General features: G+C 41.5%; 1 protein-coding gene and 1 pseudogene across 6 annotated transcripts in view; one reads left to right on the plus strand and one right to left on the minus strand.

Moving 5' to 3' along the window:
- DLG3 (discs large MAGUK scaffold protein 3) overlaps positions 1-24491 on the plus strand; it is a gene marked incomplete at its 5' end in the record, with an annotated part of 60111 nt that overhangs the window by 13607 nt on the left and 22013 nt on the right. For all 5 annotated transcript variants that reach the window (XM_082864824.1, XM_082864821.1, XM_082864822.1 and 2 more), the window contains one exon: positions 21292-21406. In XM_082864824.1, the coding sequence (XP_082720950.1) occupies positions 21292-21406 (115 nt within the window). The remainder of the gene's footprint in view (positions 1-21291; positions 21407-24491) is intronic.
- LOC309978464 (chromobox protein homolog 3-like) lies at positions 11869-13011 on the minus strand (annotated as a pseudogene). Its single transcript has 2 exons — positions 12481-13011; positions 11869-12197 (listed from the first exon to the last, which is right to left on the minus strand). The product of its transcript is annotated as a chromobox protein homolog 3-like (transcript).

Consider the following 24491-nt stretch of genomic DNA (forward strand, 5'->3'; position numbering starts at 1 on the left):
CGTTTGCGACTGTCGCCGACTCCTTTCGCCTCCCCCTCCTCTTTGTAAGGCCGGCCTTTGTCCCTTAGGGCAGGTGCTCTGTTCCGTGATGAGAATGGGGAAAGGCTGGCAGCCCTGCTGCAAAGCCGTGAGGGATCGAAAGCGCCTACCTTTGTCCTTTCCGCTGCCCCCCTACCCCGTGTTCAGCGCCTCAAGCCAGGAGCCTGAAGGCCAACAAGAGAGGGGCCTGCAACCTTATGCACTAGGCCCTTTTGATGGGGACAAGTGTAGGGAGATGACTAACAGGAGAGCTTGTTGGTCTGAGGTAGTAGGAAAGAGGGATGCAAATGGACACTTTGAGTCATTTCTTTCCATGTTGGGTGTCCCGCTTAATGACAAGAAACACACATTAGGGTTATTGTTTTTATGATGCTTGGGCGTGCTGTTTGCTTCTCAGTGTAGAGCTCACCATCTGATTTTTATTAGCAACCAATATTTATCCATTTCATGGCCACAACTTAGGCAACGTAGGTTCTGCAAAGAAAATGGTTTCTCTTGCATATTTGTGTGTGTGTGTGAAGGAGAAATTGATGTGTTTCTTTCGGTTTTGCTCACTGATGCTGGGCACATGGAAACAATACTGTGAATTTGGTGGTAGTATGTTGGAAACTGGTGACTACATGTTTCTCCGAGTTTTGTTAGGAGAATGTAATTGATTTGCATAAAAAGCTGCAAGTTGTCCTGGCTAAAGGGATTCCTTCAGTGTTCATTGCTCTCTGGGCATATTTCTGAGCATTTTTGATGTTTGTCGGGGTGCTGTCTTATGCTAGGTCTCTCTACCATTTGCCAAACAAAGCCTTTCTTCTCTTAGGATTTAGTTGAACTACTGTTGTTAAGTCTCTGCCACCCCAATCTCATTTCTTCCTTTGGTTTGGAAAATCCAACAGGGCCCCAACATGCAAAAGCTTTTTTTATTTTCCATTCAAAAATGGACCCTTGGAAACAGGTCCAGAGAGACTATCAAGCATTCCGTGTTGGGCTCTGAATTTTCTTTGATAAAATGATAGTTTTTAAGAATAAGGACTCCATGTTGATCATTTTATAATTATGTTAAATGCTGTTCTTTGGAGGATTGCATCACATAGGCATTTACAAAATGAGTAATCCAAATATATGTTTGTTGGCTAAAATGGCAGAGACTTTGTATGTTATTGGCCAAGTAAGTGTTCATCATTTGTATTTTTTTCACATGGAATGTGGGAGCTGGAAAGGATCACGTAGTCCAACCCCTCATTGTGCAAACCAGAACAGCGACAGGAGAGCAGGGACATGACTTGCCTAAGGTCATGAAGGGAAAGTTGCCGAGGGTCAGCAATCAGTTTAATCCTGAAGTCCACCAGCTGGGACAAATCGTGCTTGGGAATACCTGAGAAACCTAAGACCTAGTTGGAGCAGAGGAAAGGAACTGGGAAAATAATAGAAGAGAGGGTGAGGGAAAGATTAGAGTGGTCTCCATGGTGGCCCTTGAGGCACCATTGCCAAACCAGTGCAGCCTTTAGCTAGATATCCTTTAGTACGAGAGCTTAAAAAAAATAGCCTTGACTAATTAGAGCAATCAGAGTAAGAACAATTTTTCTCCTTTTTTTAACAGCTTAATTGAGATATGATTCATACACCATACAATGCATCCATTTAGGTGTGCAATTCAGTGGCTTTTAGTGTATTCACAGAATTGTGCATTCATCATCACAGTCGATTTTAGAACATTTTCATTACCCCTCTCTTTTGAATACATAGAGATGGTACAAGCATTGGAAGGGTGATAGGTGTAGGACAGTTGCTTCCTGATGTATCTCATCTGGGCAGTTAGGGGCTGGATGGCAGCTCTGACTTTGCTCTAACTGTGAGATTCTTTCATATATCTGGTTGCTTAATGGGTTGAACCCATAATGAAGATAGGAACCTTGTCTATCTATTTAAACTTTGTATTGTGCCTAAGCATGGGTGCTTTACAAATATTTGTATGATGAAGCTTTGGAAAATATTAAAATAGATATAGAAGTGCCAAATGATAAACTACTACAGTGAGAGATGCTGTTTAATAGTTTCACTCCTGATTGCTCCAAACTGTTGTGGACACAGCAATCCTACCTATTTAGCTAAAAATAGCATGATGTTCTTGGGCATGTATAATCCTGCTTAAAATTCAAATTGAAAATTGAAACAACTGGCTCTTGGCAGAGGCTCTCTTCCAATCTATTCTAAAATGAAAAATATTTTTCTGTGACTTGTGGAATTGCTCCACCAAGGGAAGGATGGTTTTCATGTTATAACATTTTGATTTAGAAACTATCTCCTACATTTTCCTCCCTAGTTGCTTTGTGTCAGCCTCTGTTTATAAACTCAGCTAGTATTTTTCTGGAAAGCCCTTTTGTTTTTAGCATAGATTCTGAACCCCAAATCAGGAGGTGAGCCAGAAATTGGTCACTAAGGTAGCTAAACTGGGAACTGATCCTTTGTGACTAGTCTTTTCAACTGGAATATAAATCCATACAGGCTGGGGGTACAGGGAATGAGAAAGAACTAGGGTTTTCCATACTTATTTTAAAGTGCTGAAGAAGCACACTTTTCACCATGGAAACACCTTCAGTAAGGCCTGGAAGAGTGTAAGGATAAGTGTTGGTAATAACTTGAAAGCATAAAAGGGATATTTTCCCCATAACATTTAAGTTTACCACCCCATCTCCCCTGTTTGAGAATGAGAGGTGTAAACATAGGTGCCACCCTATCAGCATGATCTCTTTTGAGAGCACAGAGGTGAAAGTTTATCAAGGCAAAGAATCAAAGTTCTGAAACTCCTGTTGCCATCCTAAAAGAAGGCTAATGTAGGGAGGGAAGAAAATGAATTCCTGTTAACAGCATTTCTACACTGAACAATTTGAAGGCAGCTACCATTGTATTTTTCTTTGTGCCCCAGCACCTAGTCCAGAGCTTGGCACATGTTTTGTTGAATTATTGAGTATGTCTGCATTCTAGATGGCTTTGTAAGCATTAATCTTCAGGATATCCCTGTGGGATAGGTGGTATTATCCCTATTTTACAGATGAGGAAAGTGAGGATCAGAGAGATTGAGTGACTTGATCAAGATCCCACAGCCAGTAAGGGGCATAATCACAATTTGAAGTCAGAGTTCCTGAGAACTTCGTGTCCAGGGCTTTTGCCAAGAGACCACAACGACCTCTCTCCACAGCAGAGAAGCTGTGAGTCCCTTCTCTCTACCCAGAAGATACTGCTCTGAGACTCTTCAGGTGCCAGAAGCTGTTAACAGATGGACTAAAGCCAACTCCCAAATGTCAGCTTTTTTTTTTTAATAAATTTATTTATTTTGTTTATTTATTTTTCACTGCGTCGGGTCTTCGTTGCTGTGTGCAGGCTTTCTCTAGTTGCGGCGAGCAGGGGCTACTCTTCGTTACGGTGCGCAGGCTTCTCATTGCAGTGGCTTCTCTTGTTGAGGAGCACGGGCTTAGTTGCTCCGTGGCATGTGGGATCTTCCTGGACCAGGGATTGAACCCGTGTCCCCTGCATTGGCAGGCGGATTCTTAACCACTGCGCCAGCAGGTAAGGCCCCAAATGTCAGCTTTTTAAGTCTTGATGACCACAAACTGCTGTACCAAAGGAGGAGGTAACCTGGGGGTAGAGGGGCTGCTGGAAGCCTGAAGGAGACGCCCCCTCTCCTGCAAAAGGAACTTGGACTTGGGAAGACTACCATAGAATGATATTGTGGGGGGAACCTCAGGAGGAGCCAAAAGATGGGAATTGGTTGGCTTGACTTAACAGCAAATGTGTGCAGGCCTAAGAATACTAATGCAGTAAATAGGAATTTCCCATTTCTTCAAGTGAAATAGAGTTGTATTTGTCATTCATTTTTTTATGAACTTACAGTTCACTCATTTAAGGGTGTAATTCAGTGGTGTAAAATTCACAGAGTTGTGCAACCATCACAGCAGTCAATTTTAGAACATTTCACCACCTCAAAAAGAAAAATCCTTTAGCTGTCCCCCCAGCCTCTCCCCACCCCACTGCCCCACCAACCTCCCCATCCCCCTCAGTGCTACTAATCTACTTCCTGCTTCTATGGATTTGCCTGTTCTGGACATTTTGTATAAATGGATTCATATATGGTCTTTTATGACTGGCTACTCTCACTTGACATAGTGTTTTCAAGGTTCATCTGTGTTGTAGCATGTATCAGTACTTTATTTCTTTTCAGGACTGAATACTATTCTATTATATGAATATATCACATTTTGTTTATCCATTCATGAGTTGATGGGCATTTGGGTTATTTCCACTCTTTTGGCTATTATGAATGCTATCTTTGAACATCTGTATGCAGTTTTCTGCATGGGCATGTGTTTTTATTTCTCTTGGTTATATATACCTACTGGATCATATGGCAACTCTATGTTTAACCTTTTGAGGAATGGCCAGGCTGTTTTCCATTGTGGCTGCACCATTTCACATTCCCACCAGCAGTGTGAAGGTTACAGTTTCTCCACATCCTTGCCAACCCTTATTAATATCAGTTTTTTTGATTCTAGCCATTCTGGTGGGTGTGAAGTGATATCTCATTGTGATTTTCTTTTCTTTCTTTTTTTAAAATTTTTATTTATTTACTTTTGGCTGCATCGGGTCTTTGTTGCTGCACGCAGGCTTTCTCTAGTTACGCCAAGTGGGGGCTACTCTTCGTTGCGGTGCGCAGACTTCTCTTGTTGCGGTGGCTTCCCTTGTTGTGGAGCATGGGCCCTAGGCACGCGGGCTTCAGTAGTTGTGGCTCGCAGGCTCTAGAGTGCAGGCTCAGTAGTTGTGGCACATGGGCCTAGCTGCTCAGCGGCATGTGGAGTCTTCCCGGACCAGGGCTCAAACCCGTGTCCCCTGCATTGGCAGGCAGACTGTTAACCACTGCACCACCAGGGAAGTCCTCATTGTGCTTCTCATTTGCATTTACCGAATGGCTAATGATGTTGAGCATCTTTTCTTGTGCTTATTGTTTTGCTTTGCTTAGTCCTCTGATTCTCACGTTGTTTATAAATTGACTTGAGACCCGAGCAAGCCAACTGTTATTACTCAGGTGATTAGAGGGAACCAGGAGGATAAGGGACTACCTTTCCACTCTTATCACTGTGTGCTGGAGGGCGTGGGTACGGATAATTTTATCTAGGAATGCTGACCTGATAAAAATGATAGGGCCCACCTTAAAAAAAAAAACAGAAAACCCTCCAGCTTATTCACATACCATACAATTCACCCATTTAAAGTGTACAACTCAGTGGTTTCTAGAATGTTCAAAGTGGTGCAACAGTCAATTTTAGAACATTTTCCTCACCCCAAAAAGAAGTCCTGTCCCATTAGCAGTCACTTCCCATTTCCCCCAAACTCCTCCCCTCGCCTTCCCTCGCCCAAGGCAACCACTGATCTACTTTCTGTTTCTGTAAAGTGTCCTTTTCTGGCTGGTTCGTATAAATGGAATCATACAACATGTAGTCTTTTGTGTCTGTCTTCTTTCTTTCAGCATAGTGCTTTCAAGGTTCATCATGTTGTAGCATGTAACACTTCATTCCTTTTTAAGGCTAAATGATATTCCATCCTATGGTTATACCATAAGTTGTTTATCCATTCTTCTGTTGATGGACTTTTGGGTTGTTTCCACCTTTCAACTACTGTGAATACTGCTGCTATGAACCTCACAGGAGGTTTTTGTGCGGTCAAATATATACCCAATTCTTTTGGGTATATATGCCTAGGAGTGGAATTGCTGGGTCATAAGGTAACAACATTGAACATTTTTGAGGAACTGCCAGACTTTCCCAAAGTGGCTGCACCCTTTTAGGCCCACCCTGTTTTGCAGACTTAGAAGAGAGAAATATGTTAGCTTTCTTTTCAGTTTTGCCTCCTGGGGCTGAACTTTATATACAGGGGTGTGTGTGTGTGTGTGTGTGTGTGTGTGTGTGTGTGTGTGTGTGTGTGTGTGTACTCGTGTGCACTGTGTTTTTTTTGTCTTCCATGTAGCCTAAGGACATGGTAGCTAGAGCTGGCAAAGAATTCTGAACCTAGCTAGACAGGTGCTTTCTTGTCCTTGTTACATGGTTTGAGGCAAAATCCTAGGAGCTTTGGTGTCTGTAAAACATCGGTTCTTCTGATGGGGTAGAGTGATTAGAATGATATAGAGAATGAATTATTTCTTATTTATAGCTTTTTAGGATTTCTTTTTAATTTAATGTGCTGCTTGTTGAAACCTTGACCCTGGTATTTACACTGTTGCTTTGTTTGTTTGAAGATTTAGACTTATATTCCACAATAGGGTAATTGTTTTATTGGTTTTTTTAAAAAATTATTTTATTATATTTTATTTTTGGGTGTGTTGGGTTTTCATTGCTGCACGCGGGCTTTCTCTAGTTGCAGCGGGGGGGGGCTACTCTTCGTTGTGGTGCATGGGCTTCTCATTGCAGTGGCTTCCCTTGTTACGGAGCATGGGCTTCAGTAGTTGTGGTGCACAGGCTTAGTTGCTCCGCGGCATGTGGGGTCTTCCCGGACCAGGGCTTGAACCCTTGTCCCCTGCATTGGCAGGCGGATTCTCAGCCACTGTGCCACCAGGGAAGTCCCCATGGGCCCCAGTTTTCTGATCTGTAAAATGAGGGGACTGTGCAAAATGATCTCACATGTTTCTTCTAACTCAAATCCTGTGTTAGATAAGTGTAAGTGAGTTGTGAATTCAATTCACAAGTTCCTGTTTGTACCTAGACTGTTGTTGAATCACAGTCTTGAGATTTTGTTTGGTTGGTTGGTTGGTTGGTTTTTTTTGCGGTACGCGGGCCTCTCACTGCTGTGGCCTCTCCCGTTGCGGAGCACAAGCTCCGGACGCGCAGGCTCAGTGGCCACGGCTCACGGGCCCAGCTGCTCCGCGGCATGCGGGATCCTCCCGGACCGGGGCACGAACCCGTGTCCCGTGCATCGGCAGGCGGACCCCCAACCACTGCGCCACCAGGGAAGCCCGAATCACAGTCTTGAGTTAATAACAGTCTTATTTTAATAAAGGTCTTGTCTTCCCCTCTTCTTTCCTGTGATAAGGCTTTCATCCTCTTGAAATAGATCTTTGTTTACTTTTCACCACTTTTCACTGAATTTAGATATCTTAAAAAAACAAAGACCCTAGAGATTTGGGGATTTTTCAACTTGATGAAATTAACACATTTTGTATAAATATGTGCATTGGGGATCTGGATACACATGTGTCCTTCAGATTTTCAAAAAGGAGAAAGAGAATTTTGTAAATCTTGAGTTAAATTCCAAACTAGATTATTAAGAGTTGTTTTTTTTTTGAATGTTGAGCCTTCTTTTAATTTATCTATTTTTATTTTTGGCTGTGTTGGGTTTTTGTTTCTGTGCGAGGGCTTTCTCTAGTTGTGGCAAGCGGGGGCCACTCTTCATCGCGGTGCGCGGGCCTCTCACTGTCTTGGGCTCTCTTGTTGCAGAGCACAGGCTCCAGACACGCAGGCTTGTGGTTGTGGCTCACGGGCCAGTTGCTCCGCGGCATGTGGGATCTTCCCAGACCAGGGCTTGAACCCGTGTCCCCTGTGTCGGCAGGCATATTCTCAACCACTGCACCACCAGGGAAGCCCAAGAGTTGTTTTATAAACACTCAGAAAAAAGAAGTGGTGAGCACTGGAACCAGTATTGGTTCACTAAAGTCAAACGAATCATGTCAGACTGCCAAATTGCCTTGATGGACAGGGTTACTGGACTGGTAGACCAAGGAAATAGGGTAAATGTGGTATATCTAGATTTTAGCAATGCATTGGCAGGGCTTCTTTGGTCTACTCTTGGATAAGATGGCAAGGTGATAATAGTGATAATACATTTAAGTGGATTTGTCTGCAACTGGTTGGGTGATCCGTCCCAGAGGAAAATGATGAAGGAGTCAAGAGCAGTGAGGAGGGGAATTTCTAGTGCACATGTGTCCTGGCTTCATCCTTGGGCCTGTCTTTTTCAGTCTGCCTCCCCATCCCCCTCAAATTATTTTATATTATAATATATATAATTTTAAAATATATAATTTTTAAAATTATATTTTTCCTGGATATATAAATATTACATTCAGATTTGTAGAAAATTGGAACATAACAAAATACAAAGTAAAAAAAGTTCAAATCACCTGTAAAACTACCTCCAGAAATAACCTCGTGTTTGTGTATCTTTCCCTCCAAACTTTTATATATCATATAGTATGTATGTATCTCTTTCAAGACTCGGATCATTGTATTTAAGCAGTCTTATATCCATTCTTTTAACTTGGCATCATGCATATTTTATTAAAATGGTTTTTAATAATTAAACAATATTCCATCATGTGTGTGCCATAATTCATGTAATCATTCCCTTATTGGAGGACTTGTAGATTGTTTGCAATTTTTTGATCTTATAAATAACACTTTGATGGATATCCTTGTATGAGGCTTTTTGTGAATCTGTGATTGTGCCTTCAGAATGAATTCTTTGGAGTGGAATTATTGGGCCAAAGGATATGAACATGTTTAAGACTTTTGATATATTTGATATATTTTGGTATATTTCTCCACCTCCACCAACCTTGCTAACATGGAGTATTATTTTTTAAAAATCTCTGCAAATTGGGCTTCCCTGGTGGCGCAGTGGTTGAGAGTCCGCCTGCCGAGGCAGGGGACACGGGTTCGTGCCTCGGTCCGGGAAGATCCCACATGCCGCGGAGCGGCTGGGCCCGTGAGCCATGGCCGCGGAGCCTGTGCGTCCGGAGCCTATGCTCCGCAATGGGAGAGGCCACAACAGTGAGAGGCCCGTGTACTGCAAAAAAAAAAACAAAAAACAAAAAAAAAAATCTCTGCAAATTGGATAGGTAAAAATGTTACTTAATTCATATCTTAATTTGTATTTCTTTTTCATAATAGAATTGAACATTTGTGTGTGTGTTTGTTTGTTCATCATTTTCTTTTTTTGTGTGTGGATTGCCTGTTCATACCCTTTCCCCATTTCCCTGTTGACGTATGTTCATTAGTTCTCACTGATACGTAAAAGCTTTAAAGTAGTTAGAATATTAGTTCTTTGTCATATATATTGCAGCGGTTTTCCCCATTTTGCTTTATTATTTTATTTTATTTTGATGTACAGATATTTTGTTTTTATGTAGTCAAGTCTATCAGTGTTTTCTTTTGTGTATTTCACCTCTGCCCCTAGGTTTGGAAGGGCCTTTCCTACCCTGAGATAAAATAAATGTCTGCCTTTGTTTTATTGTAGTTATTTAATGTTTTTCTTTTTGCATTTAAAACTTTAACCTGCCTGGACTTTATTTATGAGGTAAGATAGGACACTACCTTATTTTTGCTCCAAATATTTAAGGAATACCTTGGTACCATTTATTAGATAATCCATCATTTTCGTGCTGTTTTGAAGTGCCACCTTTATTACACACGCACACACACAACCACACACACATGCTCATAATTTGGATTTGGGGTTTCTTAATTCTGTTCTGTAATATTTTACTCTGGGATTATCAGAGTAAAATATGAAAAATGACCACAGATGTTTTGACAAATAACCAGAAGGGTCTTTCTCTAGGTCTCAGTTTCTGGGTTCCTTCCACAGAAACTTGACCCAAAAGAGATTCAGTTGATACCCCAATAACTATTGTGAGAGAATTCGTGATCCTATTGGAGTGACTACTGTGAAGAACATTTGAATCTAGATTCTCAATTGACATAGTAAAACATAGAAATCAGGGAATTCCCTGGTGGTCCAGTGGTTACGCTTCCGTGCTTCCACTGCAGGGGGCCCGGGTTCGATCCCTGGTGGGGGGAAAGCCGCCGGCTGCGGCCAAAAAAAATAAAAAACAAAACAAAACATAGAAATCAGTTATATTATCTCAAGTTAGCAAGCTTAGTCATAAAATGTTGTGTGTTTCAGTCACTGTGTTGCAGCATTTCTGTTAAGTGGAAAAGATTGTTGTGAACAAGAGTACCTGCTACCTTCAGGGCAAGGTATTCATTCTCATGTTTTCTAGATGAGGTGTTTTGTCTTGGGGTGGTTCTTACATAGACTTTGACTTATGGGTTAAAGGAGCTAAAGGCTTTGTTAATCTTGCATTTGAATATACTATATGAAATTCTTTTGAATTAGAGAAAAGGCCCTATTTGAAGCTTTTACCCTGATCTGTTGGGTGATCTAGAACAGGGTGAGGAGAACCAATGGCCAGGTCCTATGAAAAACTTTTTCTTAGCTTGATGCGAGATCAAAGCATTTTTTATTCTACTCGTTTCAGACCAGGTGGCTGAATGTCATGGCACATTTATATAGTATAGCACTTTTGCTCAGTGGCCCTTCCTGCATAATCACTAAGCTCTTTAGGGGACAGAAACATCCAGTCAGTAGGGATAATCTGGATTTTTTTTATGGCATGCTGATATGGCTTGTCTTGTTTTCTGTTTTATTCCCAGTATCAGGACCCTGGTAATGTGTGTGTATGGGTGAGGAAGCACATTGTGACAGTGCAGGGACCAGAATACAATGACACTGAAGTTTCTGTTCTGGGTTAGTCATAGTTCCGAGCCCATTGTTCTAAAAGTAGAGCTGCAATTATTTTTCTTCAAGCAGCATTTGCCCATATGGTGGTCTGTTTGCAACTTTTCTGTCCTCTCATATAGCCTTAAATTCTTTTTATTGCAATTTATACTCCTTAAATTGGTATTTTTTTGACCCAAAGAGTTTAGGATTATTTGCAGATGTGAAGATTTCCTTCTTGTAGATCATATTAAAATTTTTTATTAGACTAGTCCTAGGTTTGATTTCTTATGGCCCTCATTGATTTGGTTCTAAAATCATAATTATGTCAAAATTAGAAGGGAACTGAGAAATTGTCTAGTTTTAGAGGTGTCAGATTCTTTTTTTTGAACATAAAACTTTATTGACCACTGTTCACCAGTATTTACAATAAAGTAAACAATATACAGTTGAATAACATTCTGATTACTACAAAGTTATTGTTTTTCCTGGCTTCTGCTGAACCAGTAACCCCAAATACTGAGAAGATTGAGCCTACATGTAAGGAATGGGTTGGGGTAAAGTTTGAAAAAACATGCAGGTCAAGTTTAGATTAGTAAAGTTTGTTCACTCATTTATTCCTGCAGATCCTAAATTGCCAACATCTCTAACCATCTGATTAGGTTTCCATTAACAAGTCTGAGACATTCCATGTATCACAGTCTTTCAGTAAATACAGCACAGGGATTTCAACTTCTTATAAAAGAATGGTTTGCCAAAAGGAAGCTTTAAATGTCCATTTAACTAAGTCTTGCTTGGCTAATTAACACATACCAGAATTTTTCTAGTTTTTTCATTTGGGTTGACAGAGATAAAATTTTCCTTTCAGGGGTTTTTACATATAAAACTGCATTTATATGATGGTAGATATGGATGAAGATTCTGGTAGGGCTGCTTTAAAAAATTATCCAATTTAAATTGTTTACAGTAATTTGTCTAATTAATTACAAAATTATTTAATTTGAAAGGTTAAGACTTAAATTTTCAATTTAAGTTGAAGTGATTTCTTATATTGCTCAAAATGATAGAATCCCAGAAACATGGGCCTATCCATGGTTGTGAAAGGCTGTTTTTGTTTTGGTAAATGTGTTTAAACAATAACCAGAAAACCCCCAACCATTTACATATGTATACACATACAAAAAACCCAGAATGGTCCTTAGGCATATATGAGTTAAATGCAAATTCTAAATTCTGATTGAGTAATGACTATGGAGATTTTCCCGCACATTTAGAAAAGCTGTTCTCTAATGCAGAGGAAATAATATACCGTGGTATCAAACGTTCTTTTCTGCTAAAGGAAGCAACTACAGAAAGCTTTTATTTGTTCAAAGTAACCAGTGCTACAGATGCAAAACAAAAACAAACAAAACCCCCCAAAACCCAACAACTTCCCCAGTACTACTTCAAAACGAACATATCAAACTTGATTTTCATTAGAATGTAGTTATTTCTTCACACTAATAAATCAAAAAAATCAAGACCCAGATTTTTGATAAAAAATATATAAAAAGCAATGCAGACAGTTATTGAGCTTCATCTTCTGGACAAGAATGCCAAGTTAGTCTCTCTTCATAAAAAACAATTACAAATAAAAACCACAGGGCTTCCCTGGTGGCGCAGTGGTTGAGAGTCCGCCTGCCGATGCAGGGGACACGGGTTTGTGCCCTGGTCCGGGAAGATCCCACATGCCACGGAGCGGCTGGGCCCGTGAGCCACGGCCGCTGAGCCTGCGCGTCCAGAGCCTGTGCTCTGCAACGGGAGAGGCCACAACAGTGAGAGGCCCGTGTACCACAAAACACACACACACACACACACACACACACACACACACACACACACACACACACTCACACACACACAAGCAATTACAATTTGAGGACACTTCATATTTGCCTCTTTTGCCAGCACCAAGTCCGCCTCATCTGAATGTTTCCATTTCCTGAGAAACATGAATTCTCTACTGCTGTCTGTGGCACCAATTATTCGCTCTGGGTTGAGACCTCTGGCAAAAACCTCTTGGTTTATCAGCAGCATCTCTTTTCTTCTTTGATTTGCTATCATCAGATTCACTGTCAGATAAAGATTTTCTTTTTGTTCCATCTTTTTCTTTACCAGCTTTTTGAGAATTAAGAAATGCTTCAATTAGCTCTGGACAATCTAAATTTCCCTCGGGTTCCCAAGTATTGTCTGCATCTGTAAATCCCTTCCGCTTCAGGAGATACTCCACCTTCCCATTCACTACACGTCGGTCCGGTACTTTTTCTACCACAAATTCTTCAGGTTCTGCCTCTTCGACGTTTTTACTCTCTCCATTCTGTTTCTTTCCCATTTTTTGCAATGTAGTTTTATTGGAGGCCATTTTTTACTGCAGACTTGAAGAGCTATTATTCACCGCCTCCGAGCTGCTCCGGTCCGGGTCTGCGGCTTCCGTTAGAGGTGTCAGATTCTTTAAATAGTATGCCCCATAATTAGAAACTAACCCAAGTAATAGGCTTCATATTATTTTATAGAGACAAGTTTGTGATTCCAAGAAATGTTGTGCTGTTTGACGATTCATGTACTTATCACCACACTGACAGGTATCTTCTTGATGGGCTTATTTTACTTTTGGCTCCATCCATTTCTTTTGAAAACATGAGCTATGTTGTTGGGACAGATGCTTGTAATTCATACAAATCCTGAGGGTTTGCACTCCAAAGGCAACTGTAGAAACCTAAAACACAATTCATACTCATCAAAATCTGTGACTCTCACGAGTTCTGTACATTTGCACAACGAGTGATTCCTCTGAGCTCAGGGCAGCTCAGCAATGGCGAATGAGGGCTGTATGAGTTTGAGATTGGAACACCTTCACTTCCATAGGAACAAACGAGCCTTTGGGCAGCTATTGCCTTGTTTTGTGTTGATAGCCAACCAAGACACATGCTGTTATTCAGCCCTGTCTTCCCTACTCAGTATTTGTGTGGGGACTCAAGGTCAGGAAGTTACATTTCTCTTTTGCATTCTATTTGTATTCCTGTCTTTCCATTGTTCCTACCTGTCACAATCTGTGTGTCTGAAGTCTGTCATCCAGTTGTCTCCCCAGCTTCATTGTCACTTCCAAATTTGGTAGGCATGGTTTTTATTTTATTTTGGAGCATTTACCTTTTATATCTTCATTCAAACCATAGGTAGTCAGTGCTTCATGCAGAGTAAGTACCCTTTTTTGCTTCCCATTGTTTCCTGTCTCTACAACATTTTCCTACCCATAATCAAATAGAACCACATAAGTCTTCTATGGGTTGAGAAACTGAGCCCCTTTCTGCTTTTCCAAATTACTAACAAATGTCATTTTTTATCCTGAGAAGACAGTTTTTCTGTCATTAGGAACGTAGATGCATTTGAGATCAAAGTCTTATAGGGGAGATGGATTTGGAGGCTTGGTTATGTGTCCATTTCATATTAGTGAATATTGTAGTTTCAGTCCTCTTTGATGCTTTATTAGGCTATTAAGTAGGTCTTGAAACCTCTGATATGTTAGTGTTTTGCAGAAGTGGTTTGTGGTTTTGTTGTTCAGTTTTTACCATTTTGGGGTCAGTGGAAGGAGAAAGTTTTGTATTCTTTTTTCTTACATTAGTTCCTGAGGAGTCAGAATTTGAGAATTACAGTGTCTAGGTTTGTCCTGTTGGATCTTTATAGTGAGTTAGCACGTTCAGTAAAGATCGTTGACTCAACAGGGTGCAGATTGCCACGCTAAACTTTGAGAAGGAAACAAAAACCACATCAAGGAGCTTACAGTTTTGTAAAGAAAATGACATCACCACAAGTTCTGGGCACTAGATTTTAAAAAGGGAGAGGTAGTGGAGGGCCTGGAAACCACGTTAGATGAAGAATGGTTAAGGAAGTAACAATATTTAGCCTGGAGAATAGAGAACTTACTTGGAGTACATGATGGCCAGTTTCTATTATGGCTGATATTATCCCACCTTTTCCTGGTCTTTCAGGAAGAAATTCAGAAGCTACCTTTGATCCTTTCTCACCCTACATCCAGTCAGATGTCAGATTTTCTCTCCTCTAGCTCCAGCATATTTCCTGATTCTTGCCTCTTCTTTCTGTCCTCAGTTGCCCCCACACTATGTCAAGCCTTTGAAGTCATTGTCTATACTAGTAGAACAGGTCTCTGTTATCTTTGTGCTGTTTTCCCTTCTGTATTATGTTCTCAGAATAATCTTCCCCCAAACCGAGTTCTAATTGTATCACTTTCCTATTTAAACACTTAACAGTGGTTCCCAAAGCCTAGTAAGAAAAGTCCTATCTCAAACTCTTATAATCTGGCCCCCTAACCTTCCATCACTTCTCCTTCCCCTGTTCACACTCTACCTTCTCTTCAGTCTTATTCAGTAGTCTTGGAACCTGCTCCAGGCTTTCCCAGCTCTTTGATTTTCTTTAAACTGTTCCTTCATACAGTTATGCAGAAGAGAATCCATCATGTTTTATACTGTTTTAGACACCAAAGTAGGACCAGCTAGCGAAAGAGATGGCCCTCAATCCAAGAATTTTCTCTTGAATAGTGTTGTCTAATAATTAAGGAATACAGAGCTTCCCAACATTGGATATATTTGAGCAGAGGCTAGGGGGCTAGCTGGTTTGGATGCTGTAAAGCAGGCCCCCCTAGGGGCTGTAGGGCCTAGACAAAAAGAGAAAGCATGGTCCTCTGCTGTCAAGAAACTTAAATCTACATGTGAGGCACCACACTTATTCTCCCCACAATAGCCATAGTGATACACATACAAGCATGTTCCAGTCATTCCTTTGCTTAAAATCTTTCAGTGACTTCTTTCTGTTAGTCTTAGGATGAAAGCAGAAATCTTTACTGTAGTCCACAAGGTCATGTATAATCTGACCTCTGTCTACCTTACAAGTCTGATCTCCTGCCAGTATTCCCTTACTTCCCTGTGATCCAGATATTTTGTACCCTCACATATGCTGTTCCTTCTGTCTGGAATGCTTTCTTTACCCCTTTTCCGCGGGCTAACTCTTCATCCTTAAAGTCTCAGCTTAAATGTCGCATCCTCATGGAAACCTTTGTTAACCTCCCATCCCCCACTCAGTAGATTGGGTCACCCTGTTCGTCTTGTAGCATTTTCTTCATAGCAGTTGTCACAATCGTAATTAAAATTGTAATTAAATAGTTGTTCTTTTCATTATTGTAATTTCTAGGAACTGTTTGATTACCATTATATCCCCATCAGCTCTCATAATGCCTGGCACACTGTAGACATTTAGTTAATATTTGAATAAATAAATGAATGAATAAAACTTCTGGGTGGTGAAGGACATAAAGGATGTTCAGTGTCAGGCAGGGAGGAAAATTTCAGGACAAGGGAATAATAGGTAGGAATGAACAAATTGTGTTCAAGAGTTCCAGGCAGGTTAGATCAAAAGAGGATATGTCTAATAAAACATGGGATAGATCGGCTGAGAGTGACAAGATGATGGTTTTAGCAGTCTTTGAAATTTTAGTTGAGATATTAAAGTTCTGTAGTTGCTGTTGAGTTATTATAGATACCTGGACAGAGGGCTACAAGTTGGCGTTTTAGGAAGGCTTTTCAAATAAGAATCTTAAGCTGGATTGGAGTTTGGAGAGCCTGGGGGCAGACCACCAGCTAGAGCAATACAGCAGTGGTCCAGAGAAGAGATAACACAGTGTGACCTAAATCCAGGCAAGAGATAAAAATAATCATGAGAAAAGGAAAAGGCAACGACAATGGAAGTTAGAAAGAAAGATGGATTGAGGAAGCAGTTAGGAAGAACATCAGCAAAACACTGAGGAAACACTGGTTGTGCACAGGAGGAAACACTGGTTGTGCACAGGAGGAAGGGGGCTGTCATTTACTGTACCAGGGAGGTTTGGCATGAAATTACTAAGTAGGAGGAGGCAGGGTGGTCAAGTCTAGAGGTAGATATTTCTAGAGGTAGATAAAGTATCATATAGGTGGTAGGACAAGCCCTTTGAATCAGCAGCTCCACCCACAGGAGGACCTTTTCTGTGATTATGCAGAGAACGTTTGAGGTTCCTCTTTGTCTATTCCAGAATGCAGTCTTGGCTTTACTTTTTCATAACCAAAAGGCTTATTAGAGTTTTTTCCCCCAAACAAAAAGATCAATCTGTCCTTAAAGGTAAATTCTGCCTCTACTTCTTCAGGAACAGAAGAGCTGCTGGAAGCTTTAGACTAGCAGTTTATCCTCACTTCCAGTCATGAAGGTTTCAGAATATTGGGGTTCATTTTGGTAGTGCCAATCAAATTTTTTCATGTGCATGTAATTTGACCCTGCATTTTCACTTCTAGGAATCTATGCTATCGAAATGCTCATACAAATATACAGAGCAGCATTGATTGTAATATAAAAAATTATAAACAATTTAAATGTATGTCTGTTGGGATATGACTGAATAAATTATGGTCTGTCCATAATATGCAATACTGTGCAGCTATTATAAAGGACGAGGTAGATCACTGTGTACTGACATGAATAGGTTTCCATTATATATCAGAATGAAAAAAGCATGTGAATCTATGTGAGTTGTGAGTGTATGTATATAAACGATATATACATGGAAGTAAGTCTGGAAGGATACATACTAAAAATCCTAACTGGTTACTTCTGGGTAGTGCGATGGGGAAATGATACAGGAATGTCCAAAGAAAAAAGTTAAAGATTTTAAAAAATCATGTGCTACTTTTATAATTTAAAAAAGTGTAAACTCATTAGATTTCTTTGCAGGCACATTGGACAGAGGTTTCTTTTTTTTCTTTTTTTCTTTTTTTGCGGTATGTGGGCCTCTCACTGTTGTGGCCTCTCCCGTTGCGGAGCACAGACTCCGGACGCGCAGGCTCAGCGGCCATGGCTTACGGGCCTAGCCGCTCCGCGGCATGTGGGATCTTCCCGGACCGGGGCACGAACCCGTGTCCCCTGCATCGGCAGGTGGACTCTCAACCACTGCGCCACCACGGAAGCCCTCTTTTTTCTTTTTAAACATCTTTATTGGAGTATAATTGCTTTACAATGGTGTGTTAGTTTCTGCTTTATAACAAAGTGAATCAGTTATACATATACATATGTTCCCGTATCTCTTCCCTCTTGCGTCTCCCTCCCTCCTACCCTCCCTATCCCACCCCTCTAGGTGGTCACAAAGCACCGAGCTGATCTCCCTGTGCTATGCGGCTGCTTCCCACTAGCTATCTATTTTACGTTTGGTAGTGTATATATTGGACAGAGGCTTCTTTAGCACTTTCCTTTCCCGTGGAATTTGCAGTTGTATTGCCAATTTTTTTTTTTTTTTTTTTTGGAGAGCTTTCCAACCCTCTTGTCCTAACTTCCTTTTGAGACAGGCTGCAGGATACTTACCTTATCTTTTCCCTGAACTAACAAAACAAAACAAAACTCAATTCTGTAATCAAGACCAGCAGCTTCAAATTTTATTTGGCATCGGAATTACCTTGATGCTTGTTAAAAATACAGATTCCTTGGCCCACTCAGTAGGTTCTGAGTCAGTGTATCAGGGGGTAGGGTCCCAAATCCTGATCTTTCAGAGGCACCCCAGATGGTCAGTGAGAAATCCTGTTTTGGGGAATGATGTCTGATTGTCCCCTACCCCACTCCCTTTTCTCTCTGTGATTAGTAAAGAGAATGAGGGAGCAGTGACTGACTCACTGTGGATATCTTTGTGGATCACAAATGGTTGGGTTCATATGAATGGGAAAAAAATGAATATAACACAGTTCAGTAGACTTGAGATTTTAGTAATAAGTGTTGTTTCTTTAAAATAACCTGTTAGAAGTAGGCCTTTTGGATTAAAGAGGCTGGTCTGGTGGGCTTCTTAGGCAAAGACTTAGGTCTAGGAGATGCCTTTCAGCAACGGCTTTGTTATGAGTGGAAGGGGAAGAGAGGGACCTTGGCAAATTGTAAGGTCTTAGAATTCAGATGCTTTTTAGGTGAAGCTTTTGTCCTTGGAAAATGAGGCCTCTAATATTAAGATGAGGTACTATCTAAAGACTATTCTAAACAGCTTTTTGTTAGAATTATTTTTTTCTTTGTTATAAACAAAGTTTGTTAATCAGATGCCCACTGTGGGTTATTAACATCTCAAAAAGGTGTTTAAAAAACATATACTCCAGTTGCTCCCAACAATTAACCTTGGGAACAAAAGCAAATGGGAATACTTCTTAACTACTTTTCCAAGCCCTCAGTGAAGCTGGCAGCCATGAGTTAAATAAACCATTAGTTTTATTAGTTTGAGAACAGAAGCATCGACTTGGGCAGAGTTTTTTAATCTGCTCCTCGTTTACCCAACAATCATTTATTCGGAGCCTACTTTGTGCCTACTGGACATTAGATAACTCTACAAATAAAAGGCAGAGACCGATGAGCAGCTAGAACTCTAAGGGGATCATCTGAATGGGGAAAAAGTGAATAAAACACTATTTAATAGACTTGAAAGCTTAGTAGCACATAGAAAACAGAAAGTGGCTTCCTTAAAGCAATAGCCTTGTTCTCTTTCTATAGTCTATTTTAAGTGGGCTCTCTGGCCCAGCGTTATCAACCTTGGATTAGGAGCTTTGAGGAAATGGTGGTTTGGCGGTTGTTTTTAAAGGGTTATTTAAGAAATGTAGTTACTAAGCAACTGCCATGACCGGCTGCTAAGTTGGAGTTCAGTGGGCAAGCCAATTCCAAAGAAGAGAATATATAAACAAGTTGGGAGAGGGGGAATATGGCTTAAGGATAGATTGGGTGGTGGGGTTTTTTTTCTTTTTTTTTTCTGTGTTCAACGCATATTTCTGCCTTTTACTTATCTTGCTCAAGAAGGGGTTGCTTGGTCAGAAATCTCTTTGTCTCACCCAGTCTCCTTTTAGCCGGTGAGTGGGGAGGAGGGCCAGAAAGGAGCCAACTGGAGAGGGCTGGGCTGGAGGGCTGAGCCTTGGGGCGGGACCCGCGCCTGGGCGGCTCTAGAGGTAGATAGCCCTGCTGCTGCGCGCTTGGGCCATCCAGGGCTGCCATGACAGATCGGTCACCACCTTCTACCTTTAGATTGGGAAGCCTCATTGATATTGATATGTTGCCTTCTAACCCTCAGAATAGGAACATTGTCCAGCTGCTGTCTCTCTTTTTTTCTTTCCCCAACGTTTAATGGGTGAGTCAGTGACTTAACTGCTTCCTGCAGGATTTCAGGGACAGGAGTAAGTAATGAGGACAAATCACCATAACACCAGTGCGTGCTGAATGAAAGAGCACATGAGTTTAACCAGTTGGCTTCATTGGTACCAGAGTGAACAAAAAGAAACTTTGTTGAGAAGAGGATATTTGTATGAGTTAGAACCCTATTCCCTCCTGTTTAGGCTTTTTACTGTTTCCCTTTATACCCAGCTGAAGGTCAGGTTGCTTTGCTGAGGGAAGGGGAGTGTCAGGTGTTAGAACAGGTGTTTTGTTTTCTGCCTGTAGAGTCTTACAGCCTAGATGGGGATGCTTCTTGCCAGCCCTCTGTGGTGCATGAAAATGCTTTTGTGGAATTCTTTTTTCCTGGAAATGTGTTTGTTTTTTAAAGCAGTTCCCCAACCTTCAACCCCCAGTATAAATTGTGACTTCCTTTAAAATCAGCTTGTCATAATGAAGTATGCCTGTTTTCTACCGTTTTCACAGTCTGTGCCTTAGATATATCCCATTTTATGTGGCAATTATAGACTGGCAATTATAGACCTGAAAAATGTGCGGGGTGTGTGTGTGTGTGTTTGTGGTAAATGTGAACATCATATTTAAAATGTGCTAGGAGAGTGTCACAGCAAAGTAGCCCTGTAAAAAGCCTTTTATAATAATTGTATGGATAGAGTTAATTTTCCTATGTCAGGTTTTCTTACATTGGGTGTAAACCTGTAGTCACCTTTCCAGAATGATGAGACTTTTTCAGACTGTTGTAATGGTGTCAGTGGGCTACAAAGTTGGGCATGGACTTATGACCCCCCTGGCTAGATGGTTTTGGAGGAGAAAGATGTCAGCAGACTTCTGGGTTTGGGAGAATTTCTATTGTAATGTTCAATTGTTACTGAAGCCAAAGACCCTGTTTGTTAAAAGGGAAATAATTCAGGAGAGCTTTGTGATCTTCTCTTCTGATTGTGAGGTTTGTTTTTACCTTTGTACTGCATTCCAATGTCCCCCCTCAAAAAAACAAGTCATCTAGAAACAGATCATCTTTGCCTAACAGTGATATAATGGCCTCAGGTCCTTCGCTGCCCCACCACCCTGCATCTCAGGGCCATCTGTTCTCTGCAATCCACTTTTCGGGAAAGTCTCTTTTCCCATCTGCTCTCCTTGGGCCTTAGTGCCTGCTCTAAAGATTAATGAAGGCTGCACTGGAACCTCTTTCCAGTTGTTATTTTTTTTAAGGATCAGTGAGTTTTTCCATTCGATATGTCCAAATGTTACTCCTTTTTCAGGTGTATTCTTTCATTCTACTAGTCTGGGGGTGGAGAGAAATCTTTCTGTGCATTGAGGAGGTACTTTGCTTATCAAAGCAAAGATTGACTGGGCTGGCTCTGGCTGCCTTGAAGCCAAGGGTCCTCCTGGCTCTTTGGCCGCTGGCACACAGGCTTGGTGCAACTCCTTGGGTTCATTCTTTTCTTGTCCTTTCCCTTGTCTCTCTGACAGAATACAGTCGCTTTGAATCGAAGATACATGACTTGCGAGAACAAATGATGAACAGCAGTATGAGCTCTGGGTCTGGGTCCCTGCGAACGAGTGAGAAGAGGTCCTTGTACGTCAGGTAAGTCTCACCTCTGAGCACCAGGCCTTGTGCTGCACAAGGGGAGTTCCGTGCCAACCCAGCCCTTCTTGTTTAACTAGTGGGGTAGGGAGTGTGTACTCCCAGTACTAAAACAACACGTTGCACTGTATGCTCAGGTTGTGTGCTTTATGGTCAGTATCTCCTCCCTTTTGTGAGCTGGCTTCTTCCTTTTTGCTCCTGAATGACTCAGTATGGGAAATTTTCAGTTTGCTCTAATTGTAAAAGACTGTTGGGTGATTGTTGCTATTCAGCATTCAGAGAGCACTCAAATGTTCAAAGTACTTTGCTTGCAATCTGTGATTTGAGGGGAAACTTGGCATTCCCCCCTTCTACATATGCATAATAGACATCAGAATTTGTATCCGAGCATATCAGCTATCACTGTGTTCTGGTACAGGGTCTCTTTTAAGAAACCAAAGAACTGACAGGTTGCTGCTTTCTGGGTTTTTTTTTTTAATTGTGTTCCCTCACTCCCTGTGCACTGGTCTGCTGTATCTGAATCATGGGACATGGGATGGGATGGTGTATCTTCCACAGGAAGGGTGGGTGGAACGGATATATAGCATTGAGTGTATTGCTGCTGAAAGCTGTTCTGAGATACTGTCCAAGGCTGAGCTTTTGACCCTTGAGTCACATTATAATACTTTGTCAGGTCAAAGTACAAACCTCTTAGAGAGTTGGATTGCTAAATGAACACTATGGACTCCTCCTAGAATTAGGGATAGTTTCCTTCTTCCTGCTTGGGCTTCTTGGCAAAACTCCAACAGTCTGGGGCAAGCATATTGTACCTCTCCAAGGATAAAATCCTCGGAGAAAGAGGTGGTAGGATTACTCCTCTGAGCCGTGTGTGTGTGTGTGTGTGTGTGTGTGTGTGTGTGTGTGTGTGTGTGTGTGTTTAATGCTTGTATCAGACTCTTGGGTTAAACTTTTTCTAGTGGCCTCTGATACCAGCTGGAAGGTGGGGAGGGGAGGCTACAGTTGCTAGTTGCCTGGCAACGTGACATCTACTCTGTCCTTGGGGTTTGAGATGACATAGCCAACCGATATAAATGCTAATTGCAGTTTTTCTCTCAGGTGCTTGATTTTCTTTTTCCTCAGTTGCTAGTTCCTGACCCTCCTGCAGGGAGAAGAGCCAAGGGAGCCCAGATTTGAGCCTCAAGCCCACTAGAACCCTTCATGGTTCTTTTCTAAAATGAACCCTCAGCTCTACTCCCTCTGTGTTGAGAGCAGCTTTCTTCACATTTGTTGTGAAGAGAGGAGAGCAGGAGGAGGGCTGGACTAGTCACTGGTGATCTTTTCAGTCTCCTGTTTTCTGTCCTTAAGCCCTTGCTCTGGATCTGCAGCCTAGACACTGGGGTGCCAATGGGGGGACTCAGAAATATGCTGTCGCCTCCCGCAAAAGGGTAATAGTTATGTGACTCGGTCAGGATTGTTCCATTCCCGTGCTTCCAGCCCCCGCAGATGTGGCACTCCAGTGTGTGTGGGAAGCTGATCTTTAGGCAAGACAGTTTCTTTGGAGAGCTTTATTTCTAAATTTCCCCTCTCTGCCTATCCTGTGCTAGAGCTCTCCCTGCCTGGGCAGGGGGAGTGGGGCATCAGCTCTCAACCTGGAAGACCTGGAACACCCTTCTCTGGTCCTGGCAAGGGATGCATTCCATCTGACTCTGGGGAGGAGGGTGGAGACTGCACTCTGTTTCTAGTGAATCAGTTTATACAGTTTATATCATCTGCCCTTAACCTTATGTAGATAATATCTGTATCCTCAGAGGAAAGTAAATATGGTTTAGAATAGTGAACATTTTTAATCACTAGAGTTCATCAAGGGAAATAATATTTTATGGCTAGATTAGCGAGCTGAGGTATTTCGCTAAGCTAACCCTCTACCAAAGCCTGAAGCCTGGCTTGCTCTATTGCTTTTTGTGCCTGTTTTTGGCCTTTTTTTACTCTACAGTAGCTTCCTTTTGTTCAGCATTTAAGTATATTCAAGGTTCTTCCATTCGTAATAAGGAAAGAAAAGAAATTCCCTTGATTACCAATAGTCCCTTAAACTATTGTCTTGTTTCTCTTCTTCTCACCACATTTGCCACATTATGTGCCAGGAAACACTAGCTCCTCAAGATGTTATTAAGTATTGTGTGAAAAATCAGTGGTTCAGTAAGTTGGGCAAATGCAGGATTAAACAGAGGAAAATAGGGTTCTTTACTGTGATCAATCTCCAGGAGGGACTGTACTAGGCAGTGTTTCCCCCTAAAGATAGGAGCATGGGAGCCTTATTTGGAGAAACTGGTCTTAGCATCCAGGCTTGGAAATATTGCAGTCGTCTGTACTTGCTGCTGCTATTGCTTCAAATTGCTTCTCTTTCAATAGGAAAGGAAGTGTGCATCTGCTTATCAGCATGGTGGTATGGTTCCAAGCAACTCTGAAAGGCTCCAGAGGGGCAGAAGCCCAACTCTGTCAGTAGTGACTGCTTCGCTGATTCTCTGCCATTGGTCTGATCTCTTCATATTTGTTTCCGTGTATTACCGGCTTTCTTCTTTAAAGGCTCTCTTTCTACCTTGCTGACCATTCCTCAATACGTTTCATTAGCTCTGCCCCATAAATGGCAATGTCATTTATGTTCACAGCTTCAAATCCTGTTGTGTAAATGACAACTCTGATCTCTTTACTGAACTCCAGACCCACATATCAACCACTTGTTGCACACGTGACTGGAGCTGCCCTCCCAGTGCCTCAGACAAGCAGTGTGTTCCAAATGGACCCCCACACCTACTCATCCTCCTTACTTTCCTTATCTAAACTAATTGTGTCACCCTATCATGTGGAAAAGGGATTAGATTTGTTCTGTCACCCAAGGCAGATCTCAACTCAACATAAGGAAGATAGAGCTTATGATTAAAACTGTCTGAAAGTGGAATGAACTGCTTCTGGAGATAGTAAATTTTATTCTTTGTCACTGGAGGTGTTACCAAAGAGGCTGGGCAGCCATTTGTCTGAGTGTTGCAGAGCGGGTTGAAGCTAAAGATCTGCTCAGAGGCTTTTAGTAGTTCCCAGTGTCTTCAGGATG

The sequence above is a fragment of the Leucopleurus acutus genome (genome assembly GCF_964270905.1).
Source record: "Leucopleurus acutus genome assembly, chromosome: X".
In the NCBI taxonomy this organism is placed as follows: Eukaryota; Metazoa; Chordata; class Mammalia; order Artiodactyla; family Delphinidae; genus Leucopleurus; species Leucopleurus acutus.